We start from the raw sequence: 25,192 nt of genomic DNA on the forward strand, positions 1-25,192 counted from the left end.
GACAAAAAACATACAAGATTTTGTGTGTGTGTGTGTGTGTGTGTGTGTGTGTGTATATGTGCACACACACTGTGTGGTGTTTGTGGGAAAAAATCCCAGCAAAGTGTTGTAATGTGTGTGTGTATACACACAGAAAAAATATATTATAGCTTGAATTTCTTCACATTTGAAGAATAAAATATAAAGCCTTATAGAAACCGCAAAAGCATATAAATTAAGGACACTGATCTTTAAGAAATAGAGCTTCTGGTTGCAATGAGTGATGCACACATTTTGTGAATATTTCAATATCAATTGACAGATGATTCAAGACAAAACTCAAATTATATTACTGCTATGTTAATATTTCAAACTTATCTGTCCTCTATCAGAAAATTATTTTTCTTGAAAAATTGTTTTTGAAGTAGGTTTTTACTATATGTGCAGTTACTTAAAGACTTATATTCACCAAATTAAAAGATTTTAATAAAGGGCAGAGGGCTGTCTGAAATACAATTATATTTATACTCTAAATGATTTTTATAATTTTTAGCCGAGAAACACGTTTTAAATTACAACAAAAGCATATGAGGATAATGTATGTATTTTTATGTGTGTGCGAGTGAGAGATACACAACACATAAAAACATACATGCTGAACATTGAATTATGATGAAACAATATCAGACATGGACAAGCAATCAGAATTAGATTTAAATAAATATGATGAACATCACCTATATCTTCAAAAGAGTTAAAATTTGAAAGTTTTTTTTTTTAATATATTTAAAATCCTAACAAATTAATTTCTATAATATTAGATTCAATGATAAAATAAAAACCAATATGTCAACATTTCTATACCATTAAATAATTTTGGTAAAGTTTCCAAAATGACAAAAAAAATTCTTCATTCTGAAAGTGGGGGTATTATATTTTATGAATATGAATTTTATTGAGAAACATTTCATTATTTGATAGCATTTGTCTTTTACATGATTTAATTTCACAGATATTTTCTACAAGAAAACTTCTCAAGATAGGACATAATTTTGTACATTTTAAAAATTGGCATTAAAAATGTTTCAGAGTAAAAATTATTTATTAAAAGAAAAAATATTGTAATTAAAGTGTATGTGTGTATATATATATATATATATATATATATATATATATATATATATATATATATATATATATATTGCTTTTCGCATGACTCAAATTTTTTTGTAGTTTTTTCACATTATCTATTCTCCTTGAAAGTTAGTTCATGGGTTAAAAGTTTTCATGATTTAATCTTTGTTGAAATATTTTATTATAATAAATTTTTAAAGTATGTAACTATTTTTGTTTCCTTATATATATATATATATATATATATATATATATATATATATATATACACACAGGCAAATTTGTTGTTAATGTCTACAGCTAGTTCTCAGTTTATATGTAAAGGCATACCAAATCTAAATACATAATTTAAAATAAGCTGAAAATAAAGATTAACATATCCATCATTAAAAAATAGAAACATTCAACAATCGCATTTGAAAGTGTTAAGCAAGCCAATGTTAGTTAAATATTAGATATTTATTAGTATTACAAAAGTGTTACAAGTCTAAAAAGCAGGAGGAATTAGTAAAGCAAAAAGACTTATTATTAAGTTTATCTATTGAGTAGAGATCATGAGATTTGTGGTGCTTTATGGTTGTCTTTTCTAATCTGTCATATCACAAAATATTGTTGAATAATAGGTGACAAATATTCGACAAAATTTTTTTAAAAAATTATTTATTAATGGAGAATTCTACAGGGAACAATAAATTTGTCACCAGAGAAAAAAGAAAATAAAACGATTCCATTTCCGTTTGATGAAAACCAGTTTTCTTCTTTTTTTTGTTGTAGACCATCTACTAGTTGGCCAGTTGTGTACAAATCCCAAGATCAATAGGAGCTTTCTATCATGTCTGAAAGTGACACAATGTTCAACAAGCATTGGAGATGCGCCGCTGTACAACTCATGCTCTCTACTGATCCAAGTTATGACAACAGGACCATTGCCAGCACCCTTAAAATGCATCATTGTATTGCCACAAATAACAGGGATGTGCCAGGATGATGAAAAAGTTTCCGGTCACCGTTATGGTCTTTTTTGTGGTTTTAAATGAGGGCCACATCATGCCACCTCACATCTCACAAGTTGGCTTGAAAGTCAACACCAAAGTGTACCTGGATATACCGAAGAGTGCAGTGATCCCGTGATGCAATCAAGTAGCTGCTGGCAGACCCTGGATGTGGCAGCAGGACTCAATGCCAGCCTACGTCCAAAGAGACCTAGGCTTGGCTTCAGAAGAAGTGCTACAACTTTGTACCCTTACGTCACTGGCACCCCCTCCTCCTCCGTCCTGAACCCGCTGCACTACTTTGTTTCGTCATACGTCGAGAACATCACCAACATGACCTCTCACAACACCAAAGGCGGCCTGATTGCCACCATCCACCGAGTATTTGCCAAGTTCCCGCCGGCACTTGTGGAAAAGGCATGCTCCCAGTTTAAGACTGTATCGAGGCGGTGATTGAGGCTGAAGACGGTTACATTGAATAGATGTTAGTTCCACTACATAATCAAGTTACCTGAATTGATTTTTACAATAAAAAAAGTGTTAAAATAAAGCTGTAGTGTCGTTTTCTTTTATTGTTTCATCCTGTAATTTTACATTTGATTACTAAGAAGAAATTAGATGTTTTGCAAAATTACGTCATTTATCTTAATAAGTGTCATCACAAACCTAATTCTCTTTTAATATATAAATTATCTTGTTGGATTTATCTTATGTCAGAACAAAATAGCAATATATCTAACAAATTAATATTTGATTCCGACTAGCAGTTCTTTTTTTCCATTTTTATCCATGCAGCATATTCTTTAGACTTATGAAAGTAATTCAATTTAGTTTCTGACAAAGACCATGGGGACAGTTTTCAATAATGACATAAAAGACTGAAAATATAAGGTAGATAATTGTTATTTTGACTTTAAAGTACAAAATATGCATTATCTCCCTTACATTTTAAGCTTTTCAACACCTTTTAGTGACTTTTTTAATTAAAAATATTTGAACTAAAATGACAAATAAAATTTCTTTGTAGTGTGGGAGGTGTACATATAAATTTAGGCGTGTGCATGCGAATATATTCGTATGTATAGGATTTATTTTTTAAACTAATAAACTGATCAATAAGAATTTTGGAACACAGCTGCTAGGCTTAAGGATGGTTAATGTGAGATATATTTAATTTAAAGTAAAATTTAAATGAGAAATTTTTGAAAACTTTGAAGTGTCGGATATAATAATAAAATCATTTTTGTTTGTTGATTATTTTTTTTTTGTAAGTCCTATATTTCACTAATACATAGCCTCATCAGGGTCGGAAGTCCGGTTTGTGAATTTCTTTTTCTTCATTTTGGTGTTATGGCGAAGAGACGAGAATTTACGTGTTGGTCCGTCGGTTTCAAGTGTATAGTGCTCCAGTTTCGAGTGGGATTTAAAGTAAAAGAGGGTCACACACTTTTTGAAGACACTTATTTTTAAAGTAAAATTTAAATGAGAAATTTTTGAAAACTTTGAAGTGTCGGATGTAATGATAAAATCATTTTTGTTTATTGATTTTTTAATTTTTTTTTGTTAATCCTATATTTCGCTAATAGCCTCATCAGGGTCAAAAGTCCGGTTCGTGAATTTCTTTTTCTTTTTCTTCATTTTGGTGTTACGTACCAACACGTAAATTCTTGTCTCTTCGCCATAACACCAAAATGAAGAAAAAGAAATTCACGAACCGGACTTTCGACACTGATGAGGCTATGTATTAGTGAAATATAGGACTTACAAAAAATAAATAAATAAATAAATAAACAAAAATGATTTTATCATTATATCCGACACTTCAAAGTTTTCAAAAATTTCTCATTTAAATTTTACTTTAAAAATAAGTGTCTTCAAAAAGTGTGTGACCATCGTTTACTTTATATTTAATTTAGTTTTATGCAAATAGAACAAAGAAATAGTGAGTACCTTTGTTAAAATTAAAATACTTTCGATTTTTTTTTTTTTTTAATTAAATTTTAACAATCGGTATTAGAAATCAATTAATATACTCCAAGTTTTGATTTCTTTTAATTTTTAAGGTGCATAATATAGGCACAACTCCCTTTTTGAAAGTTGAAATGTATAAGATTTGCACTGAACTTGATCCGTAGTACTTAGACACTAAATAAGAAAGATTACCTAAAGTTTAATTTTTCTTCAGACCCCTTAAATTTTAGAGATTTTCTACACTTAAAATGACATAATATATTTTGATCAACAATAAAATAAGGATTCTAGACATATGGTTTAGTAATATAATATCTGGATTATAATCTTCATAAAGGGTCATAAAAGTGGTGTAAATCTGTTCTAAGATGGGATATTTTCTGCATGTGTGGGTGAGTATATTTGTATATGTTTTAAAGCTCCCAATGAAAATTTTAAAAATTGACTTCTAAAAATCAAGTATTTAAATGTTATTTTCTAAAGTGCTCAGTATTATAAATTAAAAAATATATAAATGAGTTGCTACAATTCTTCACGTTAAAATCCATACAAGTCCCAACAAGTCTTTTGCTCCTAATAAGCAATTATTAAGCATTGTTTCTACTGTGGTTCAATTCATAGAAAAATAGGAACGAAACCACAATATGTGATAATTGTTTCTTAGGAGCATAAAAACTCAGTGTTATGTTCTTGAGGCATATGGTGTGAGTGTATATATATATATATATGATTTCGATCTATAGTTATCAATTTAGATCTCATCAGGAAAAAAAAGTTGTTTTTTTTTTCTTTAGGTGTTCATTTTGTAAGTCTCTCTTTCTTGCTCTCTCTCTCTATATATATAAAGAATATAATTCTAATACAAAAATGACCGTCTACAAAAGAAGAAAGAGAAGGAAGGAAAGTGTCCAAAATGTTCATTTATTCAGAAATATTCCAAAGTGGCACAAAAAAAAGACAACACACATACAACATAGATAAGACATCAACCACATTTAAAAGAAAAAGAAAGGAAGTAGTGTGTGAGCATAATTTATATATATATATATATATATATATATATATATATATATATATATATATATATATACACACAAACACACACACATACATACATACAGAAGACTAAGCTAAGCACAGTTCATAACAATGAGATTATACTTACCTAAAATTTTATCAAAGTTCTACAAAGACTGGCCTGCACCAGATTTTATGTTTATTGTTTCGGATATTAAGCTAGGCAGTAGATTTTACGGTGGCAGTGAAACAACTTACCATATGTATGAGCTTTCGGTCCAGAAACCTTTCGAGGCAGTCTTTGTGGAACAGGTACCAGCATCTCTACAAAAACATAGACACTATTCCTAAACACATGGTTTGAGATGTCTGTGCAAAATGCCATCCCTTTTTGTAGAAGGGTTCACCATCACAGGCCAATCTTCCTTCTATGAAAAGTGTTTGACACCACACCCACTATTTGTGCAAAAATACCTTCCTTTCCTTTTGATATCAATTTTCATGGAAGAAAAGGCAGAAGACATTTGCAAATGGCTTACATAAGGGTCAAGAGGTATTTGCAAGAAAGGTGCATTATATATATATATATATATATATATATATATATATATATATATATATATATATATAGGCAGCATTTTTTTTCTCTGGGGCATATTTCATTAAATAAAACGGACGTTTTTTTGTCTATTAATTCTATTTTCGATCCCTTCCAACTTCCGAATAACAGTCTTCACTTCTGGCGGAAACAGGCTGATGTAATCATGATGTTTATCAAAAGTCCGGGTACTTTCCAATCCTTCAGGATTCATCGTCAGGGATAAATTAATCTAACAGGTTTTGAACAATTTATAAAGTTTTTTTTTTTCTCTTTTTTTCTCCTTTATTGGTTAATTATTTATCCTTTTTTCCATTGGTTTAACTAATGGAAAAAAAGGATCCTTTATCCTTTTTTTTTTCAAAAACGGATAAATAATTAATCAATTTTAACCAATGGAAAAAAAGGATAAACAATGAACCAATGAAGAAAAAAAACAACGTTATAAATTGTTCAAAACCAGTTATATTAATTTATCCTGACAATGAATCCTGAAGGATTAGAAAGTACTCGGATTTATGATAAACATGGTGATTTACATCAGCCAGTTCCCGCAGTGAAGACTGTTATTCGGACGTTTGAAAGGATCGAAAATAGAATTAATATACAAAAAACGTCTATTTTATTTAATGATATATATATTATTATTATTATTATTACTATTTATATTCAAGTAAACATTTTACATAGTCACTACACAATAATGATAATATTTTGGTTAGTCTGTTGTAAATAACAACCTCATCAGTGACAGGAGTTCCATCATTTTGAAATATTTACTCTTTGAATCTTCAAGATTCAAGGAGTAAATATTTCAATAAGATAGAACTTGTGTAACCTAACAAGGTCACTGGTTATTTTTAACTGACTGTCCGAAACATTTTCATGATTCTGTAGTGACCATGTAAAATGTTTATTTGAATATAAATAAAAATATATATAGATCTTTTTATTGAGCAATATTATATAAACTTTTTCATCTTTGAATATCTTTAACCTAGAATTATATAGAATTGATATGACTCTAGACAAAACAAAGCCATTTGATGTAAGTAGCTGTAAAAAAAAAAAAAGTAAAAATACTATTTTATGTTCAAAAACTAACAATAAATATTAAATGAATAGATTACAACCCAGAAAACAGCAATTCTTCCCCTTTGTCAGAAACATTGCTCATGAAATGTGAGAACTAAAGGACAAAATAAAGGAAGCTAGAGTTACAAAGCTGCCAAAAGTAAACCCAAGGTTCACTTTTTCTCATATCAATTAATGATTCAAAGATTTTAACAAAAAATAGGAGGACACTTATGCGGTGATAATTTTGCAGGTTAGTTGAACACTGGTACCACAAAGAATAATATATAATACAGGGGTTGTGTGGTAAATTTGATAATTTTTTTAATATTCTTTCATTTCAGAATTATTTGAAATATTTAATATCAGTAATGTTCAATGGAAAGACGTTTTTGTGGACCGTTAGTGGATTTGAGAGTTGACACCTATGGATAACCGGATAGCACCAAAATATTGAATGAGAACAACCTACATTAGGATTCATATGAAATTCAGAAATCTTAGCTGCAGCTCACTGTTCTTTGAATATCTTGAAGATCTGGAGATAGTAGCTGGAGATCTGTGACAAATATGTGGAAGTAGTAACAACCGTAAGGATCACAGCAAACATTATAATGGTGTCCACACTATGAAATTCATGAAGACACTGCACAAAAAGAGTGCAACAAGATCCAGACAGGATTGACCGCAACAAGAGTGTTGGACATCAGAGTAGTAACTATGAAGAACATGCTAAATGAGGATCTTCACTCAAACAAGAGTTACAAGGGTCAATTATTCACTGAAAAATCTAAAACAACTGCCTTAGAAAAGCCAAGAAACTCCTCAGTAAAGTCAAACATTCAGTTAAGCCAGAAATACTCTGGTTTTTCTCAGTATAATTATGCACAACACACAAAAGATCAAGTTGCCCCACACTGTGATGGTCTTTGATTGTATTTCCAGCAAAAACCATGCCATACTGCCCCAAATCTCCAAAAGAGGAACTCAAACATAATGTAGATGGTAAAGTGAGTTACTGTACACTATCGTCAAGTGCTGCATAGAGAGGGTGGTTGCAGGAAAAACATATACGTTGCAGTGGGACTCATTTCAAAGTTACACCTCTGTGAAAACCCAGAAGTAGTTATCTGAGTACTTCCACACGTTAAGTTCCAACATCTGGTTCTTCAATTCACCTGATTTCAACGACAGGGATTATTGGTGGGATGCAGTTGAGAAAGATACTGACCATATTGCTTCTGACACTAAAGACGAGCTGATTACCAGGCTGAAACTGATGTTCAAGTACTTCACAAAAGACACAGTGAAACAGTGAAAGCAGCATCATCTCAGTTCAAACTCCCAACTTGAATTGTAGTAGAGACTAAAAGTGGTCTCTCTGAGTGAGGTGCATTTGGTAAAAGATCCTTTAAAAACGCATCTTTAATTCAATCATTTCCCAAAACTATGACACTTTTTCTTTCCTTTAAAAAAGTGGCTAATTTTATCCTGAACATAACATTATGACCAATAAATTAATAATCATAAAGACGAAGAAAGACAAAATAACACCAATAATTGTAGGCACACTAGGAACAATCACGAAAAACTTCAAAAAAATAATGGGAGAGATTGGAATCAGATGGATGGACGAGAACATACGATGGATAGCAATAATGAAAATGGCTGAAATATTAAGGAAAACTCTTGAATGCAGAAACTAATACACACAAGCTACGAACACTAACTGGACATATAAAAACTGCAGCAAAAATAAAACAAACAGAACGACACATAAAATCAAGAAAACTACATATAATTGTACGTTAAGAAGCCTCAAAAAAAAAAAAAAAAAATGTAATGTGGGCATCAACTGGTAGCATATCAAGTAGTTGTGAAAGATCAAGAAGGATGGAAAAACTAAGGAGAGAAAGCACTAACCAGACCTCCATTGGATGTGCAAGGAGGACTGAAACTTTGGGGAGACTTATTGTCACCCAAATTTCAGTGAAGACGAATGGTTGTTGCCAGTTTGAAATCAATGGTAAACAGCTGTTACGATAACATATTCATTTGCAAATGTTATCAAAAAAGGTGGAGAGTACTGAAAATCTGGTGAGACTTGTTGTCACTTAGACTCGAGAGAACGCATGTTGTTAACAGAAATCTTTGATGATGGCCTGTGTGTAAATAATATTAATGTTGTTTCGATGTTAATATGACTATTATTACCTGTTGCTCTGTATTTGGATCAAGACAAAAGCAAATTCAAATAAATTTAATGTAATAGTTTCATATTTTTATCGGATATTGCTACAATTCTTTATTTTATTATTTTATTTTCAAACTTAATGTTTCAAGAAGTTAATAATTAATGTCTTTTATTGTCACGTTATAATATGAAATATGTTAAATATATGTTATAAATTTTTTAAATAAGACAAAACTGTTTTCAATCTTTTTTCCATAAAATATTCCAATGTCTACAGTAGGCAATCAATAAGTTGAGAATGAACCAAAAAAGACAACTCGGACAAATGGACGAACCTATCTTGTACACTATAATATTACAATATTCAATATATCTATTATAAGTATTAATACATCTTTTCTTCTTTCTCTCTTCTATCTAACAAAGTTATCTTGTGAGATTGTAAAAGTTAGACGTAAATAGCATTTAAGCTGACAAATATAAAACTGATTCTGACTAGCCAGTTTTTATGTTTTAATATCTTTGACACTATAACAACATGCTATACTTTTTGAATTATATAATACTGCCCAGACCACTGGAAAAGTAAAAAAGAATTTTCAATTATGACCGAAAAAAAAAAAAAATGAAAATCGTCAGTGGGAATAACTCATATTTTGAAGAATATAGAAACGATTGTCTCCCTTACAACTAAAATCTTTCTTTTTTCTATAAAAGTTTTAAAAAAATGCAAACAAATAAAAATTAAAAACTACACGAATTCACTGTCTCCCGGACAGTACCAGATAAGTATAACATAAGATTTTTTTGTATATATGAGATAGAAAATGCCTAGAGTATAATGACTAAAGTATTTTTTTTGTGTGCTAGAAATGCTTTTAATTTATATGATGCTTCTGCAAATATGTAAAAGCCAAAAAAAAAAGAAAAAAAAAAGATATATATATATATATATATATATATATATACCTGATATAAACTCATATCTATTTATATATACCTGATATAAACTAATCTTATATATATATATATACCTGATATAAACTCATCTTATATATATATATATACCTGATATAAACTCATCTTATATATATATATATATATATACCTGATATAAACTCATATATATATATATATATATATATATATATATATATATATACCTGATATAAACTCATCTTATATATATATATATATATATATATATATATATACTTGATATAAACTCATATATATATATACTTGATATAAACTCATCTTATATATATATATATATATATACTTGATATAAACTCATCTTATATATATATATATATATACTTGATATAAACTCATATATATATATATATATACTTGATATAAACTCATCTTATATATATATATACTTGATATAAACTCATCTTATATATATATATATATATATATATATATATACTTGATATAAACTCATCTTATATATATATATATATATATATATATATATATATATATACTTGATATAAACTCATTTTATATATATATATATATATATATATATATATATACTTGATATAAACTCATCTTATATATATATATATATATATAAGCTTTATTATTCCTCACGGTTTTTGCATTTCTGAAGGAGGTATCTACTATAATGTCATATTCACTAAATAGAACCCTTTTCACCTGAACAGTTATTCCAATAAATCATAATGATACCAAATTGTGTCTAAAAGGAAAGACAAAATCCATTTAAAAAATACCAAATTCGTATCACCCATTTTGTCTTTCTAAAATCTAAGATACATTAGATTACAAATAAATACCGTTTTCATGAAGAGTTACGAGTTTTTAGATATCTGCCACAGTAAAAGCAGGTATTAAAAAACAGAAAAATTCTTTTCCATTTATAAAGCAAGATAACTTTGTAAAACATTATAATCTCTTAAAGTGTATTCCTAGCAAAGCAAAACGAGATATGACTGTGTGCAGCTAAGAAAAAACAGGTGAAATTCCTGAGTATCAAGAATAACTTCCATCAATTGGTACCGGTTGAAATGCGATACTGAGAGAAAGAAATTATCTGCTCATCAGAAAAGTAACTTGTTCGACATAACTTTGAGCAGAGCTGAAGAAAATTAAATGCTTTACGTGCATTTATACCTGAGTAAAAGCTTGCTTACATTCCTAATGTAATTTTCTGTTAAAAAAAAAAAAATGCATTTTCTTTTTCAGAGGAAACTGTTGGCAAACGAAAAGTAAAAATGTTTGGAATTTTTTGTAATTTTTTTGTTTAAATTTTTCATTTTCTTTTTCTGATATCATCTGAAGTGATAAGTATAAGAACTACTTAAGGATAAGGGTTAATAAGACAGGAATAATTGCCAGGCAAAAGATGAGGAACACTATGAGAGTACTAACATCATTCATAGTATTAACTGCATTTGATTATGTTTGGAGCGGTTGATGACAAGAATTCATCTACACTAGATTTGACAATGACCCAGTTTCAATCAACAGGGGAAGCAATTCTGTGTTCTACTGAAAAGAGAGAGAAAGGCTGTATGGTCAATGGCAAAATTCAATCATGTGTGAAGTTATGTCGATCTCAGATAAAATGAAGCAAAAATCGTCTGCATTAGTATGAATATGCAATGCACATAAACAATGACATTGTGAAAATGAGATTCTGAAAAAAGGGCTGAGAGGTTTTATCTTGGTTTAACGTGTTTGCCTATATAGCCACACTGAAGAGCTGTGATATAGCGAAACAATGCTTGTGGATAAATGCATATGCCCTCAAATCTTGGATTTAGAACTATTGTAAGTGAATTTGCCAATTAACATAAGCGGAAATGCAAAACTATTCATGGATCAAATGAAGCCCTCTTTGAAAGTTGACATACAACAAATATGACAAAGGTGTTTATGAATTATACTCTATCCAGTCATGTACTTTTTTACTAGTATGTATGACAGACGAACATATACTACTTCCCAGGAGGCGGTAATATCTTAGAGGATGGTTTCATAAAAATAGAACAGATACTAAAATGCCCCTTTTTCAAGAAAAAAGTTGGGAGTTAATGTCTGGGAGAATGGCATCATGACCACAAAACATTACCCCCCTCTCTTCTTAGAAATGGTAAGCCTTGGGAGGATGGTATTATAACCACAGAACAAATACTACAATACTTCCACACACCCTGAATTGAGCATTGAAAGATAGCACAGAAGTCTGAAATAGTATATTAAAAATTAGTAATAGCACAGTTCCAACTTTAGGCAGAAATATACCAAATCCTCATTAGTAATTGAAGTAATAATATAGTTTTCTCATCAGATATAGAAGTAATAGTTTAGTTCCAGCTTCAAACAGACATATACCAAATCTCCATTAGTAATATAGAAAATAAAATAAAATTTGTTAATTCTTATGGTTCTGAATTTTTGAGACAAGAAATGCTTATTCATATTGTTTGGATTCTTCAGACTATTGTATTGATCTTGAGTGTCATTTTCACAACATTTCGGTCGATTTAACCTCTAACCTTCTTCAGGTGTGTCATGCCAAACTCGAGAATGTTTTTGTTGAACTCGGAAACCAGGACAGCAAACAGATACCTTTATTTACTTCACGGGGATAGCATGCTCTCACTCCGTCAGCCATGACTGGATAGAGGTCCTAAGTAATTTGCAATTGTATTTTTTGGTCACCCACACTGAGAATTGAACCTTTAATCTTCCGAAGAATATATCACTCTTACACTTTTCTTTTTCTTCTAAATACTATAACCACAGATCTTCGTTACAGCTGTGAAGTAAAGGGTTCTATTTAAAATTCCACCCTGATTCCTGAGGTCAACAAAAACATTCTCAAGTTTAATAAGATACCTGAAGATTACATTGACTGAAACGTTATAAAAATGGCACTCAAGATGAGAACGGTAGTCCAGAGAATCCAAACAATACGAATTGTTAATTCTTGTCAATTCTATAAAAACACACACACTTTCCAAAACACATTTGTAAAAATTCTTAAGTTCCAATGACATAAGAAAAAAAAAAATTAAATTGTCCATAATCAAATTAAAAAGGTTTAAAGGTAATTCATGACAAATTACAAGCATTTCATTGTCATTTTTTAAATGCATACATATAGAAGGAAAACTCTTATGTCTCTAAGAGACTGTTAATAAGTTGTTAGAGAATCAAATTTTAATAGTCAAGTTCGGTTTAGATAACAACATAACAGAAAGCAAATAAACAGAGTTTAAGGAGAAGCAATAACAATGAGAGAAAATAAATTGTCATTCACTAGAAACCATGACACAAAAAGTCATCATAAAATGAGAGAAAAAATAATCTGAGACTGAAATTGGAAGTTGGAGGAGGAAGACTTAGTAATAGTTTCATGTAGTTTTATTTCTCAGGTTTTATCTTTTGGATGGGGATTATGGAATGGAAAAGAAGCATCCAGAAGGATGATGGCAAAGTTACTAACCAGTTACTGATCGGCGAAATTCTTGGGTTGTATTGCTCCTCCTGAGAAAACCCAAAAACCTGATCGGTTTGCAAGCTTTCAGTTGCGGAGAGTTGGTTGGTTTGGTTTATTGGTGTTTTACGGCATATCAACCACTGTGGGTCATTTAATGCCAAACCATTGATTGATTTTAGACAGTTTTTTTTTTTTTTTTTAATTTTGGTTTATACAAATTTTTAATTATTATATTGTTTTGTGTTTTTAAACTTTTGGTTGCTTTCAGAGTTTTATCAGCATTATTTATAATAATTTGAAAAGTTGTATTTTTTTTAAATATTTGATGATCTGGTGTGGTGTTACCTTATGAAACAGTTCTTTGATTTCATTTGCTATATAATATTTGTCTCTAGTAGATTTGTATTTCCGGCATTCTGTTAATATATGTTTTATTGTCATTTGTTGGTTACAGAATGTGCATTTCGGTTTTTCTGTTGCTTCAATTAAGTGTGAATGTGTTAGTTTGGTGTGTCCAATTCTAATTCTGTTTAGAACGATGTTTTCTTTTCGTCCTCTCATTACTATTTTATTTTGTTTTTTGATTGTAGGTTGGTGTTCATGCAATTTATTTTGGGTGCATGTATCCCATTCTGCTTGCCACTTAATTTTGTTGTATTCTATTATTTTTTTTTTGAAATCTGTGTATGGTATTTTGATGTTTCTTATATTTTGATATATAGCTTCTTTGGCTAGTTTATCAACTTTTTCATTGCCTGGTATACCAACATGGCTTGGTATCCAGGCTAGGATAATCTTTTTCCCTTTTTCGCTAATTTCATTGTATTCATTCATTATGTCGATTATGTAAGGGTGTTCGAGTTCTTCTCCTTTTAGAGCTAAGATGCATGACAAAGAGTCAATGTATATAATAAACTTTTTCCCATTATTGTTTTTTATAAGTTCAAGTGCCATTTTGATTGCTTGTAGTTCCGCTGTATATATTGATGCATCAATGGGAAGTCTTGTTTGGAGATGGATCTGTCCATCGGTACATGCTGCACTTGTTCCTTTTGTTGTTTTGGATCCATCTGTGTATATTTCTTTGTATTCTAAATATTTTTCTCTAAGCTCACCAAAGTGGCTTCTATTTATTAAGTTGTTTGTATTATTTTTCTTGTATTTAGTGAGGGTTAGATCAGTTTTTGGATTTTTTAAGGTCCATGGTGGTCTGTTACTTACTGTGTGTGCGATTATGATATTAGGTTCTTTATTAATTTGAGTTATTGTGTTTTTGATACGATGTCCAAAGGAGGGTATGTTTTTTGGTTTGCTGGTATAGAAGTTTGTATATTGCAGGTTGAAAGTTTTTTCATATGTTGGATTGTTTGGATTACTTTGTAGTTTTATTGCATATTGTAGTGTTAATTTCTGCCATCTTAAATGTAGAGGAGGTTCTTTGGCTTCTATGTATAGGCTTTCCATGGGTGATGTTCGGTATGCTCCCAGACTAAGTCTTAATCCTTGGTTTTGTATAGTTTTTAATTTTTGGAGATAAGATTTACAGGTAGAGCTGTATATGATGCATCCATAATCTAATTTGGATTGAATATGTGCATGATATATTTTTAGCATTGTGTCTTGATCTGCTCCCCAGTTTGTTTTAGATATTATTTTTAAGATTTTTAATGCTTTTAGGCATCTTTGCTTTAGATCGTTGATATGTGCATTAAAGTTTAGTTTCTTGTCTAGTATGACACCTAAAAATTTTGTGTGTTGTACTACTGGGATTGGATTTCCCTGTATTTGGAGTTGTGGGTCTGGATGATATTTTTTCTTTCTACAGAAATGGACACAAACAGTTTTATCTTTGGCTAGCTTGAATCCATTTTTGTCAGTCCATTTTTCTATTTTGTTCAAACTATGTTGTATTTTTTTTTCTATTGTAGACATATTTTGAGCAGAATAGGCAATTGAAAAGTCATCTACAAATAGTGACTTTTCAAATCCTGTGTCGACCGCTTGTACTATTTCATTCATTTTTATTAGGAATAATGTGATGGATAATACACTTCCCTGTGGTACTCCTGTTTCTTGTTCATATTGGTCTGATAGTGTATTTCCTTGTCGCACTTTATAATATCTGTGAGATAAGAAGTTATGTATGAACTTTGCCATATTTCCTCTTATCCCCATATTATGGATATCTTTTGAAATTCCATATCTCCATGCTGTGTCGTATGCCTTTTGGATGTCAAAAAAGACAGCCACCACATGGTGTCCACGCACAAAACCGTCTCGAATGAAGGATTCCAGTCGTACTATTTGATCATTCGTACTTTGTTTTTGTCGATATCCACTCTGGTATTTCGATAGAAGGTTATTTTTTTCCAGGTACCACATTAAGCGGTAGTTGATCATTCTTTCCATAGTTTTGGAAAGACAGCTGGTAAGGGCTATAGGCCTGTAACTAGTAGGGTTAGCTGGGTTTTTATTCGGTTTGACAATTGGTATAATGGTGGATTCAAACCAGGATTCTGGTATGTCTCCAGTTTCCCATATTTTATTATATATGTTAAGTAGTATTTTGAGAGATGTTTTTGGTAATTTCTTTAAGAATTGGTAATGTATGTCATCTGGGCCTGGAGTCGTATTTCTGCTTTTGTTTATTGCTCTTTTCAATTCTTTTATGCTGAATGGTATGTTATATATTTCGTTGTTACTAGTTGTAAAATTAAGTTTTTCTTTTTCTGACGTTTCTTTGTAAATTTGAAATGATGCTGAATACTGTTTATTTGATGAATTTTTGTAGAATTCTTCAGCTAATAAATTAGTTATTTCTTTTTGGTTTATGCATTTTGTTCCATCAGTTTTAGTCAAGTAGTTTATGGTGTTCTGTGTTTCTTTTCCTGCAATTCTTCTTATTATATTCCATGTTTTTTTAGTTGATGTTTGGTTATTTAGTTGTGAAATGTAGTTTCTCCAGGAAGTTTTTTTACTCTGTTTTATGGTATATCTTGCTTTGGCGCGCATCTCTCTGTATTTTTGTAAGTTAGTTGCTGTAGGGTTTTGTTTGAACTTTTTAAGTGTGTTTTTCCTTTCTTTGACAGCTTTTTTGCATGTTTCATTAAACCAGGGATTTGTTTTTTTGGTGGAGTGTGTTGAAGTTTTAGGTATTGTTTTGATGGCAATATTGTTTAATGTTTGTGTAAAATGTTTTAGTGGTTTTTCTTTTTTTAAAATGTTTTCATTTATTTCTGTTTTGCATAGGTTGGCAAATGTTTCCCAGTCAGCTTTGTGTAATTTCCATTTTTGAGTTTTTTCTTCTGGTATTTTTTGATTACTTTCTAGTAGAATGGGGTAGTGATCACTTCCATGTTGATCTTCCAATACATCCCATTGAAAGTCCATATAGATGGATGGGGTACAAATTGATAGGTCTATTGCAGACATGGATCCATTGGCTGGGTGCATGTAGGTATTCTTGCCATTATTTAATATGCATAAGTTTGTTAATGATAATATTTCGTTTATTATATTACCTTTATTATTATTTCGCTTATTTCCCCAATGATTGCTGTGTGCATTAAAATCTCCCATTATTATGTAAGGGGGTGGCAGTTGTTTGATCAGTATATCTATTTCTTTTTTGTTTATTTGCTGATTTGGTGGAATGTATATTGAGCATATTGTTATTTTCCGGTATAGATTAGCTGTTACTGCTATTGCTTGAAGTTCGGTATTTAATTGGAGGATTGTGTGAGGTATAGTTTTTTTAATTAGTATAGATACTCCTCCAATTGGTCTATTTGTTGTTGATGTGCTTGTTTTGTCATACATATTATATTCTTTGTATTTATAGCCGTGGTTTTCTTTGAGCAGCGTTTCTTGTAGACAGATTGCCGAGGGGTTTTGTTTCTTGATGATCTCTAGCATTTCTTCATGGTTAGATCTTAGTCCTCTACAATTCCATTGTAGAAATGTTGTTTTGTTGTGTTTTGTGAGGTTTTCCATAGATAGGTTTTCAATTTTGCTTTTCTTTTTAAATCTGTCTGATTTCTGTAGTGGTTTTTATCCTACATCAATTTCCATCGCTTTGGAAGTGGATGGTCGGTTTCTTGTTTCTAGTGAGAGGCTTTTTTTGGGTTTTGGTCTGGGACTTTTAGATTTACTTTGTCTTGACTGTCTTTCTTGGCTATCAGTTTCAACTAGTTCAAATTTATTTTCATTTTCAATTAATACTAATTCTGTTTTTTGTTTGTCATTTTGTTTTTGGGGGGTAGTTTTTTTGTTGTTCTGTTCTATTTCCATTTTTCCTGTTGTTGTGTGTTTATTTTTAACATCTGTTTTTGTCCTTGTTAGTGACTTGGATCTTTCACGTTTTGATAATTGAGGAGGTTTCATTTCTTTAGAGATTGATTCCTCAATATTGATGGAAGTTTTTCTGATTTCCTTTGTTTCGTTTTCTTTTATACTGGGTTGTTCGTTTCTGACTTTTATTTGGCTGTTAAAATTTATTTTCAGTTCTGATAAAAAGGATTTTAATTCTTCAAGTATGTTCTTTAGTTCTTTTGCTAGGTTTGCAATTTCTGGAGCAAGGTTTAGTTCATTGCAGTTGTACATTTTGTTTGCTTGTTGGGTTATTGTGGCATATGAGTTTTTGGTGCGATTTGTGACTTCTTTGCGGGCTTCTTGGAAGGTTATGTTTTTTTGATATTTGATTGTTATTATTTCCTTCTCTTGCTTATATATTTTGCACTGTTTTGAGTGAGAGTGGTGCTCTTCTTGACAGTTTGTGCATTTGGTTTTATTTGGACAGTCTTCTTCATCGTGGTCTGGGTTTTTTTCACTGCAGTTTCCACATGTGAAGAATCTTAGACATTGGTCTTTATTATGTCCAAACTTTTGGCAGTTGTAGCATTGTAAAGGTTTTGGAATGTATTGTTCTATTTTCATTCTTTCATAACCTATATTGATGGTCTCTGGTATTTGAGGATAATTGAATGTTAGTATATAAGTGTTTGTACATATTACCTCTCCTTTTTTTTTAAATGTGATTCTTTTTACATCTGTGACCCCTTGGTTTTTTAGTTCTGTTTTGATTTCTTCTGTTGTGCAGACGGAGATTTCCTGGTTTTTTATGACTCCTTTGGAGTAGTTTAGTGTTTGGTGTGGATAAGCTTTGATGTTCGTTTCATGCAATTTTTGTAGTTGAAGTAGAGTTTTGGCCTGTTTTTTATTTTGTACTTCTACCAATATGGTACCATTCCTTAATTTTTTGACATTTTTGGGTGTTATTTTGCTTGATATTACCTTTTGGATAGTGAAGGGTGACATTTTAGTTAACGGTATATTAGACGTTGCTTCTAGCACGATGAATCTTGGAAAGTTTGTATCTTCATTGTCGCTGTCAGAGTCAATTTCTGTGTGTGGTCTCTTGGATTTTTTGGTATTCATAATAATTTTTGAAAAATTCATCAGCCATGCTCCCCACCCTCCTCGGAGCCCCTTATGGGGAAGAACTATGAGGGGGTAAATCCCATTCGCCTCGGTTCTCCAGGGCTACATAGCTGGTATACTCAAACATGGGGAGGTTTCCAAGCATTCACAATATATGGTTATGCCCACCCAAGTATGGGATTTCCCTGTATTTTTATTATTCCTGATGGTTACCTTTTTCCCAGCTTGATTGACCCTTCAGCCATCGCTTATTAACTCAGTTTATTGTTTATGTTGAGTGTTAGTGTGTTTTTGTTTGGATTGTCTGAATTAGTGCTTGTCATGACCAACCGATTGATTGGATCGGACCTATCCAACCTCCCGTCTAGCCTAGTAAGGGCCAAAGTGGTGTGTTGTAGTATCATGTTATTATTTCCTAGGCATGTTCCACTCAACCACCAGGATCCCGTTCTTAATGCATTACGGGTTGCCACCAACGGTCAACTGGTGGTCCCATTGAAGGATTTTTACCCTCTGCAGGGGGGCAGTTGGTATGTTCTATCGCCCTACCAACTAGGCAAAAAAAAAAAAAAAAAAAAAAAAAAAAAAAAAAAAGGTGAGGAGGTGAAGGAAAAAGAAAACGAGGGAGGGGAGGGGGAGGAGAATGTTGTTTTTGTTTTTGTTTTCGCAGAACATGACTAAGTTTTGCAAAAGGGAATAAAAAAACAAAGACATCTATGTAGGTGCGTTTCATCTCAGGAAGTCAGTAGACAGCCTGATCTGGTAGCACCAGTCAGTTGCGGAGAGCTAGCATTTGATGAACCAACAGAATTCAGTTCTAGTCATTTTATTAAGGAAGAAAATAAATAGTTATATTTATGGTAGCTTTGAAGGGTTGTTGAACACATTTAGGAACTGAAAAAAGAAAACAACTGAATGCGACCCTAATTCCAACTTTTGATTTAAAAAATAAAATATACATTTATTTCACATAAGTCAATATCCACAATTTGTTTCTGCAACACAGAAATACCTACCATCTCACAAATTTGGATAAAATTAAAAAATAAGATTTCTTAAAAATGTCCTTATAAATTTATTGAGTAATTATTTCAAATTCATTCAGATTATCAATAATCATAATGACAAAATGTTTGTGTGTGCATGCATGTTACTTTTCATTTGTCTAATTACTATTAAATATGACATAACAAATGATAACTGGAAGGATGGGAGCTGTATACAACACAAAAGTCTTATAATCTGAAGGCTATGAGTTCAATTCCTGTATAGGTCAGTACATTTCATTTTCTATTAAATTACACTAACAACTTAATTTCATTCAACCCTATAAAAAAAAAACTGGTTATTAAAAAGGTGTTTAAATTTTTTTTTTATTGTTATGTATATCTAATAAATGGACATTTATATTTAAGTGTTTATCTAAAAATGCCGAGTTTCTTCACATTAAAAAAATAAAAATAAGTGTTCATATAACTCTTCATATTTCAAACAATCCTGTGTCATTTTTTCAACTAGCGTTTTTGATAAAATGAATTATGAAACTTAGCGATTTAGTATATTTGCCAAATCCAACAATTTCCAGTTGTGAAACTCAACATAAGTAAACAGTGTTATTTAATTAGAAGACTCAATTATCTTTTGAGTTCTAAAACAGGAAGTCATTTGGATAAGTAAATATGCTAAATCATCTGAAACTTTTATGAAAAAGTGAACATCAGATGCATTAAAGAATCTTTCTTTGCAACATTTTTTTTTTCACTATGAACAACAACTGTTGTTTGGAGGCGTTCTTGTGAGTTTACATGTTTAATCGCTTTAGATGAAACGTATTTATAAAGTCGGGATTGTGTGCGTGGCCACTCAATATAAAGTAGCAATAAATTTATTTAAAAATTTATGTAGTTGACAAATATTTTGACAGTAAAACGATGGTGGATAAACAACTGTGGAGTCCTGCTAATAATACAAAACCTATTTAATATCTTTTTACACTAGATTTTTAAGTGGAGATTGTGAGTCAAAATGAAAAAAAATATATATATTTTTATGAGATGAGAAAAGTCAAGGGTTGTCAATTTTAGACAGTAGTTGGGAGATCATTTTATAATCAAGATTCAGTCAATATTTTCAGCGAACTCCATCAATCAAGTATTTTTTTAGAAACAGATTCAATAGTTTCAATACCACCCCTCCTCTCCAGAAGTGTTGGAGAGTCAGGAGTTGTCAGTTTTAGGCACAAATTGGAGTATCATTTTTTTTTTTTTTTTTTTTTTTTTCTTTTTTAGTCAGGATCAAATTTTTTATTTTCAGTAAATTCTTCATAGGTCAAATATTTTTAAAACCGGCTAAAGTAATTTTTTTCAATCAACTTCCCACAGAAGAGTGATTGGGAGCAGGGCAGGGTGGTTTCTTTTTGTGTGTGTTGTTTGTTCATTTTTTAAATCTTCAGGATTTAGTTTCTATTTTCAGCCAACTCTTTTTTAAAACTGACTTGGGAGTCAGATTCTATTCAGTCAACTCGCCACCTTTGTTTTAAAGCCATGAGTTAATCTTTTACTAGCCAATCCGATATGGGTGAGACAAGAACAGAAAATAAATCTGTTTACTCTTCAGAAGATGCGAGAGTAACAATAGGATAAAATCATAAAAGAGAAAGGAAGTAAACCAGAAAAGTAAGCGACCAGTCTTTTGTTATGACAAAATTATAAGCATCTTGGGAATCATGAGACAAGGAAAAGAAACTGAATATGGCACGAGAACATATCACAGTGCCATTGTATTTATTGAAGATGACTGCCTAACAGAAGACACACAGATTTCTTAAGTGTAGCATTTCCTCATGTAACTAAGGAACCAAATGACAGCATCTCTGCAATGTGCAGTATAAACACAGCCGGCAAGAAAAAAAAAGCACTAGAAATAGCGGCAGGCAATTCTATAAGTGCCACAACTTGCAGGCAATACACAAGAGTACAGAATCTAAACAACACATTCTTCTGCCAATGGTGAGCATTAATTACAAGTGAATACCAGTTTGGCTTCAAATATTTTACTCGTGTGTATGTCCGCATGAGAAGCAGCACACATTTATTAAAGGCTTCAAAATATGTAACTTTATCCTCAGACCAACACGTGTGCAGTTTCAGTCGCAAAGGAGACCAATACAAAGAATAGGAAATAACTCCAACTCGCTTGTTCTTTGTAGCAACAACATTTCCTTATGACGTCACCCACATAATCTGGAATGTTATCCACATCTCTCACGAGATCTCGATCGTTATCTCACCTCTCCCAACATTTTAAACGTTATCTCATCTCCCACGAGGTCTGTCTTTCCCTTTTTTTATAGCCCCCCCCCCACCAGTGACGTCGCTTCTCATGCATTTACATATGTGCATTCACGCTATGTTACAAATGGAGGTGTACAAATTATCAGACACAATGTCATAACATAATTTTATTCACCTCTCAAATGTTACTAAGATTATGATCATTAAAGGAATTAAACTTAACCAAACATTTTTGAAACGAACAATATGAATTGTGACAGAGCTGTTGCAAGCACATATTTTGACAATGAATTGACAGGTTTACTGAGGAGTAATTATCTCATCCAGTCAATCAGAGGTCTTGGCATAAGAATACAATAAATTTGTTGGACTATTTTTTTAAAGCACCAATGCCTTTTGTTAACGATTAACTCTTAGCTGTTTTTAATTCCTTTTTCAGCAGAGTCCAAAATAAAAAATAAAAGAAGGTATTTCCATTAAACTTTATTGTAATCAGTTGTTGTCTAGGTTATTCGTCTATGGAGTCATTAGGATTTTCTATCATGGCCAACTTTAATTATAATGGAGAACATCTCAGTAGCAAAGCAAATGGAACCACTATAAGAATATTAGACAATCAGAAAAAGTTATAAAAAGCGTATTTTGATAGAACACAGACACAGTCCTTTAATCAAAAATAACTGCACAAGTGTAGCCACTTAGGAAAGTATAGTTGGAATTATTTGGCAGGAGGGGGTGGGGTAAAATGATCCTATAGGTAGGGCTAAATGTGAGTTTCTGAACTGAGAAAAATGCCTACATTAGAATAATCCATCATAAATGCCATATATATGAACAGTTTCAAGCAACTGAAGATATTAATATAAAAAGCAATATAATGAAAAATTATCACCAAAATTTAAAATGTTTTCCTTCCATAAAATTTAAAAAGTTAAATATAATTTTGAAATAAACATTAAAAATCTTGATAAAATTTATTCCAAAGTTTTTTGGCTACTATCAAAGTGTAGTATCTGTTTTGATATTACACTTCATCTGTCATTATTCAAGGAATGACAAATGTTTTTAAACTGAGATAATTTTTATTTCCATCCCAATCCAGAATGAAAAATATTCAACCATTAAATCTTGGAAACAGTTCTGGCAGGCATTCTCTCTAAGCCATTAATAAATCTTGATATACGCTGATTGTCATACAGTCAATTTTTATTATTTGGTTTATTCGAACTAGACAATTTAAAATTCTGAAATCTAACATCATACTGTTAGCAGAAAACTAAAATCTTTCAAAAGAAAATCTTAATTGCAACAACCTATCATATTAAAGCCAAGTAAATCAACATTTGTTTCCTTAAGGCATTTTTTCATCAAAGCAAAATGCATGCTAAAATATTAATATTTAATTAATCATAATTTGAAATTCACTCAATAAATATACATGTCCTTTACTAAGTTTCTGTCTATCAATTTCTTCCTCTTTCATTGTATTTTGCTTGACCTCTTCACTTTTATTTTATACCGTTTCTTTCAGTGTTGAGAGAGAGAAAAGAAAATAGATTGGAATAGTCCATTATAAACAAAAGGGAATAAACTCACAAGTAAAACTATTTAACCCAATTAAGAAAAGAAAAAAAAAGATGAGTAGAAAGTGACTAATTTGATTTTTTTTTTTTTTTTTTTTTTTACAGGGTTTGCAAACTTCAAACAATCTTAAATTTAAATGATCAGGTTGAGAGCTTTTTTCTGACTGGCGGCAATATTTCCAGTCAAATATTTTTTTTAACTGCTAACACTTCGATCTCATTGCTTGCAGAAAGTACTAAACCCATCAAAATTATGTTGAATGAAACAATTTTTTTCTTCAAATTATTGATTTTTTTCAACAACATATTTATCTTAAATTTAAAAAAAAACAAAAGGAAAAATGTTTTTTCTTGAATAACTAAAATTTCCAATTTAAAAAGAAAAACTTAACGATTATGACAAACTTTTTACAAAATATATTAACTATGGAAATTTAAACAGTAGTTAATACTGTTTTAATATTTTTTAAATTAATATAGTTCTCAATAAAATTCAATTTTAACTTCTTATACTCACAAATGTATAATCTAAATGCTATTTATGATATAATATATAACCTCAGCTGAAATAAATGTAATGGTTAGAATTTTCTTTCAAAATTTTCTGTGTAATGAGAGTGAAGTATGAGATATCCTCTGACAGGTTGGAAATATAGTCTCCAATAAAGTCTTCAAAATGTGAGATCTTTTGGCCAGTTATAGGTATTTTTACCTAAAAATGGAGTCAACTATGATTACAGATTTCATCAACTAAAATAATCCACAATCATAATGATATTAAAAGAAAGAAAACAAAAAAGAAGGAAAGTGCAAAAGTAAGACGTGACTTATTCCAAAGTATTATTATTGTTATTATCTGTAGTGACAAACACACATAACATGGAGAATTGATGCAATGAGGATAATTGTAGAAAAGTGACGGCCATGGAAGAATGCAAGAAAAAAATCTGTTGAGGTATTAAAAATAGTTTTATGTTATCGATTTTGTTAACTAAATGAAGAATCATGTCCATTAAAAATCAAGTTAGTATTATGCATCTAACATTGAGAAAAGCAAACTTGAAAAGTGACAACATTATGTGAATAAGTGAAATCACACATCAGGTCAAATTTGGCTGCCATTTTGTTTGAATTTTGCTTATTCATACAATGTTGGCACTTTTCAAGCACGCTTTTCTCAATTTTAAATATATAATACAAACTGGATTTTTACTGGAAATGATTTGATTTAGTAATATATAATGAAACAACTATTTTTAATACCTAAACAAATTTTTTTCTTGCCTTCTTCCATGGCTGCAACCTTTATATATCACCGTAATGTGGATTGCTTTAGGAGCTTCAAGATAAATGATAGTGATTTTCAATTTGATGATGAGGAAAGTAGTCACATCTGCTTCTAGAAAACCTAAGTGTAATTTGGATTCTGGTTATCTAC

At 30.7% G+C, this 25,192-nt stretch overlaps 1 protein-coding gene across 33 annotated transcripts in view; it reads right to left on the reverse strand.

Moving 5' to 3' along the window:
- Positions 1–25,192, reverse strand: part of LOC145295993 (transmembrane and coiled-coil domains protein 1-like) — a 436,429-nt gene that overhangs the window by 62,220 nt on the left and 349,017 nt on the right. For 12 of the 33 annotated variants that reach the window (XM_080141989.1, XM_080141981.1, XM_080141975.1 and 9 more), the window contains one exon: positions 5,352–5,417. The exons of 15 other annotated variants lie outside the window; for them this stretch is intronic. In XM_080141989.1, coding sequence (XP_079998115.1) covers positions 5,352–5,417 — 66 coding nt within the window. Of the gene's footprint in view, positions 1–5,351; positions 5,418–13,445; positions 13,524–19,650; positions 19,696–25,192 lie in introns of all 33 variants that reach the window. 6 more of the 33 variants (XM_080141967.1, XM_080141964.1, XM_080141965.1 and 3 more) reach the window with 1 other exon arrangement.

Source organism: Euprymna scolopes, chromosome 16, assembly GCF_053919585.1.
Source record: "Euprymna scolopes isolate OS-2025 chromosome 16, ASM5391958v1, whole genome shotgun sequence".
NCBI classification, from domain to species: domain Eukaryota; kingdom Metazoa; phylum Mollusca; class Cephalopoda; order Sepiida; family Sepiolidae; genus Euprymna; species Euprymna scolopes.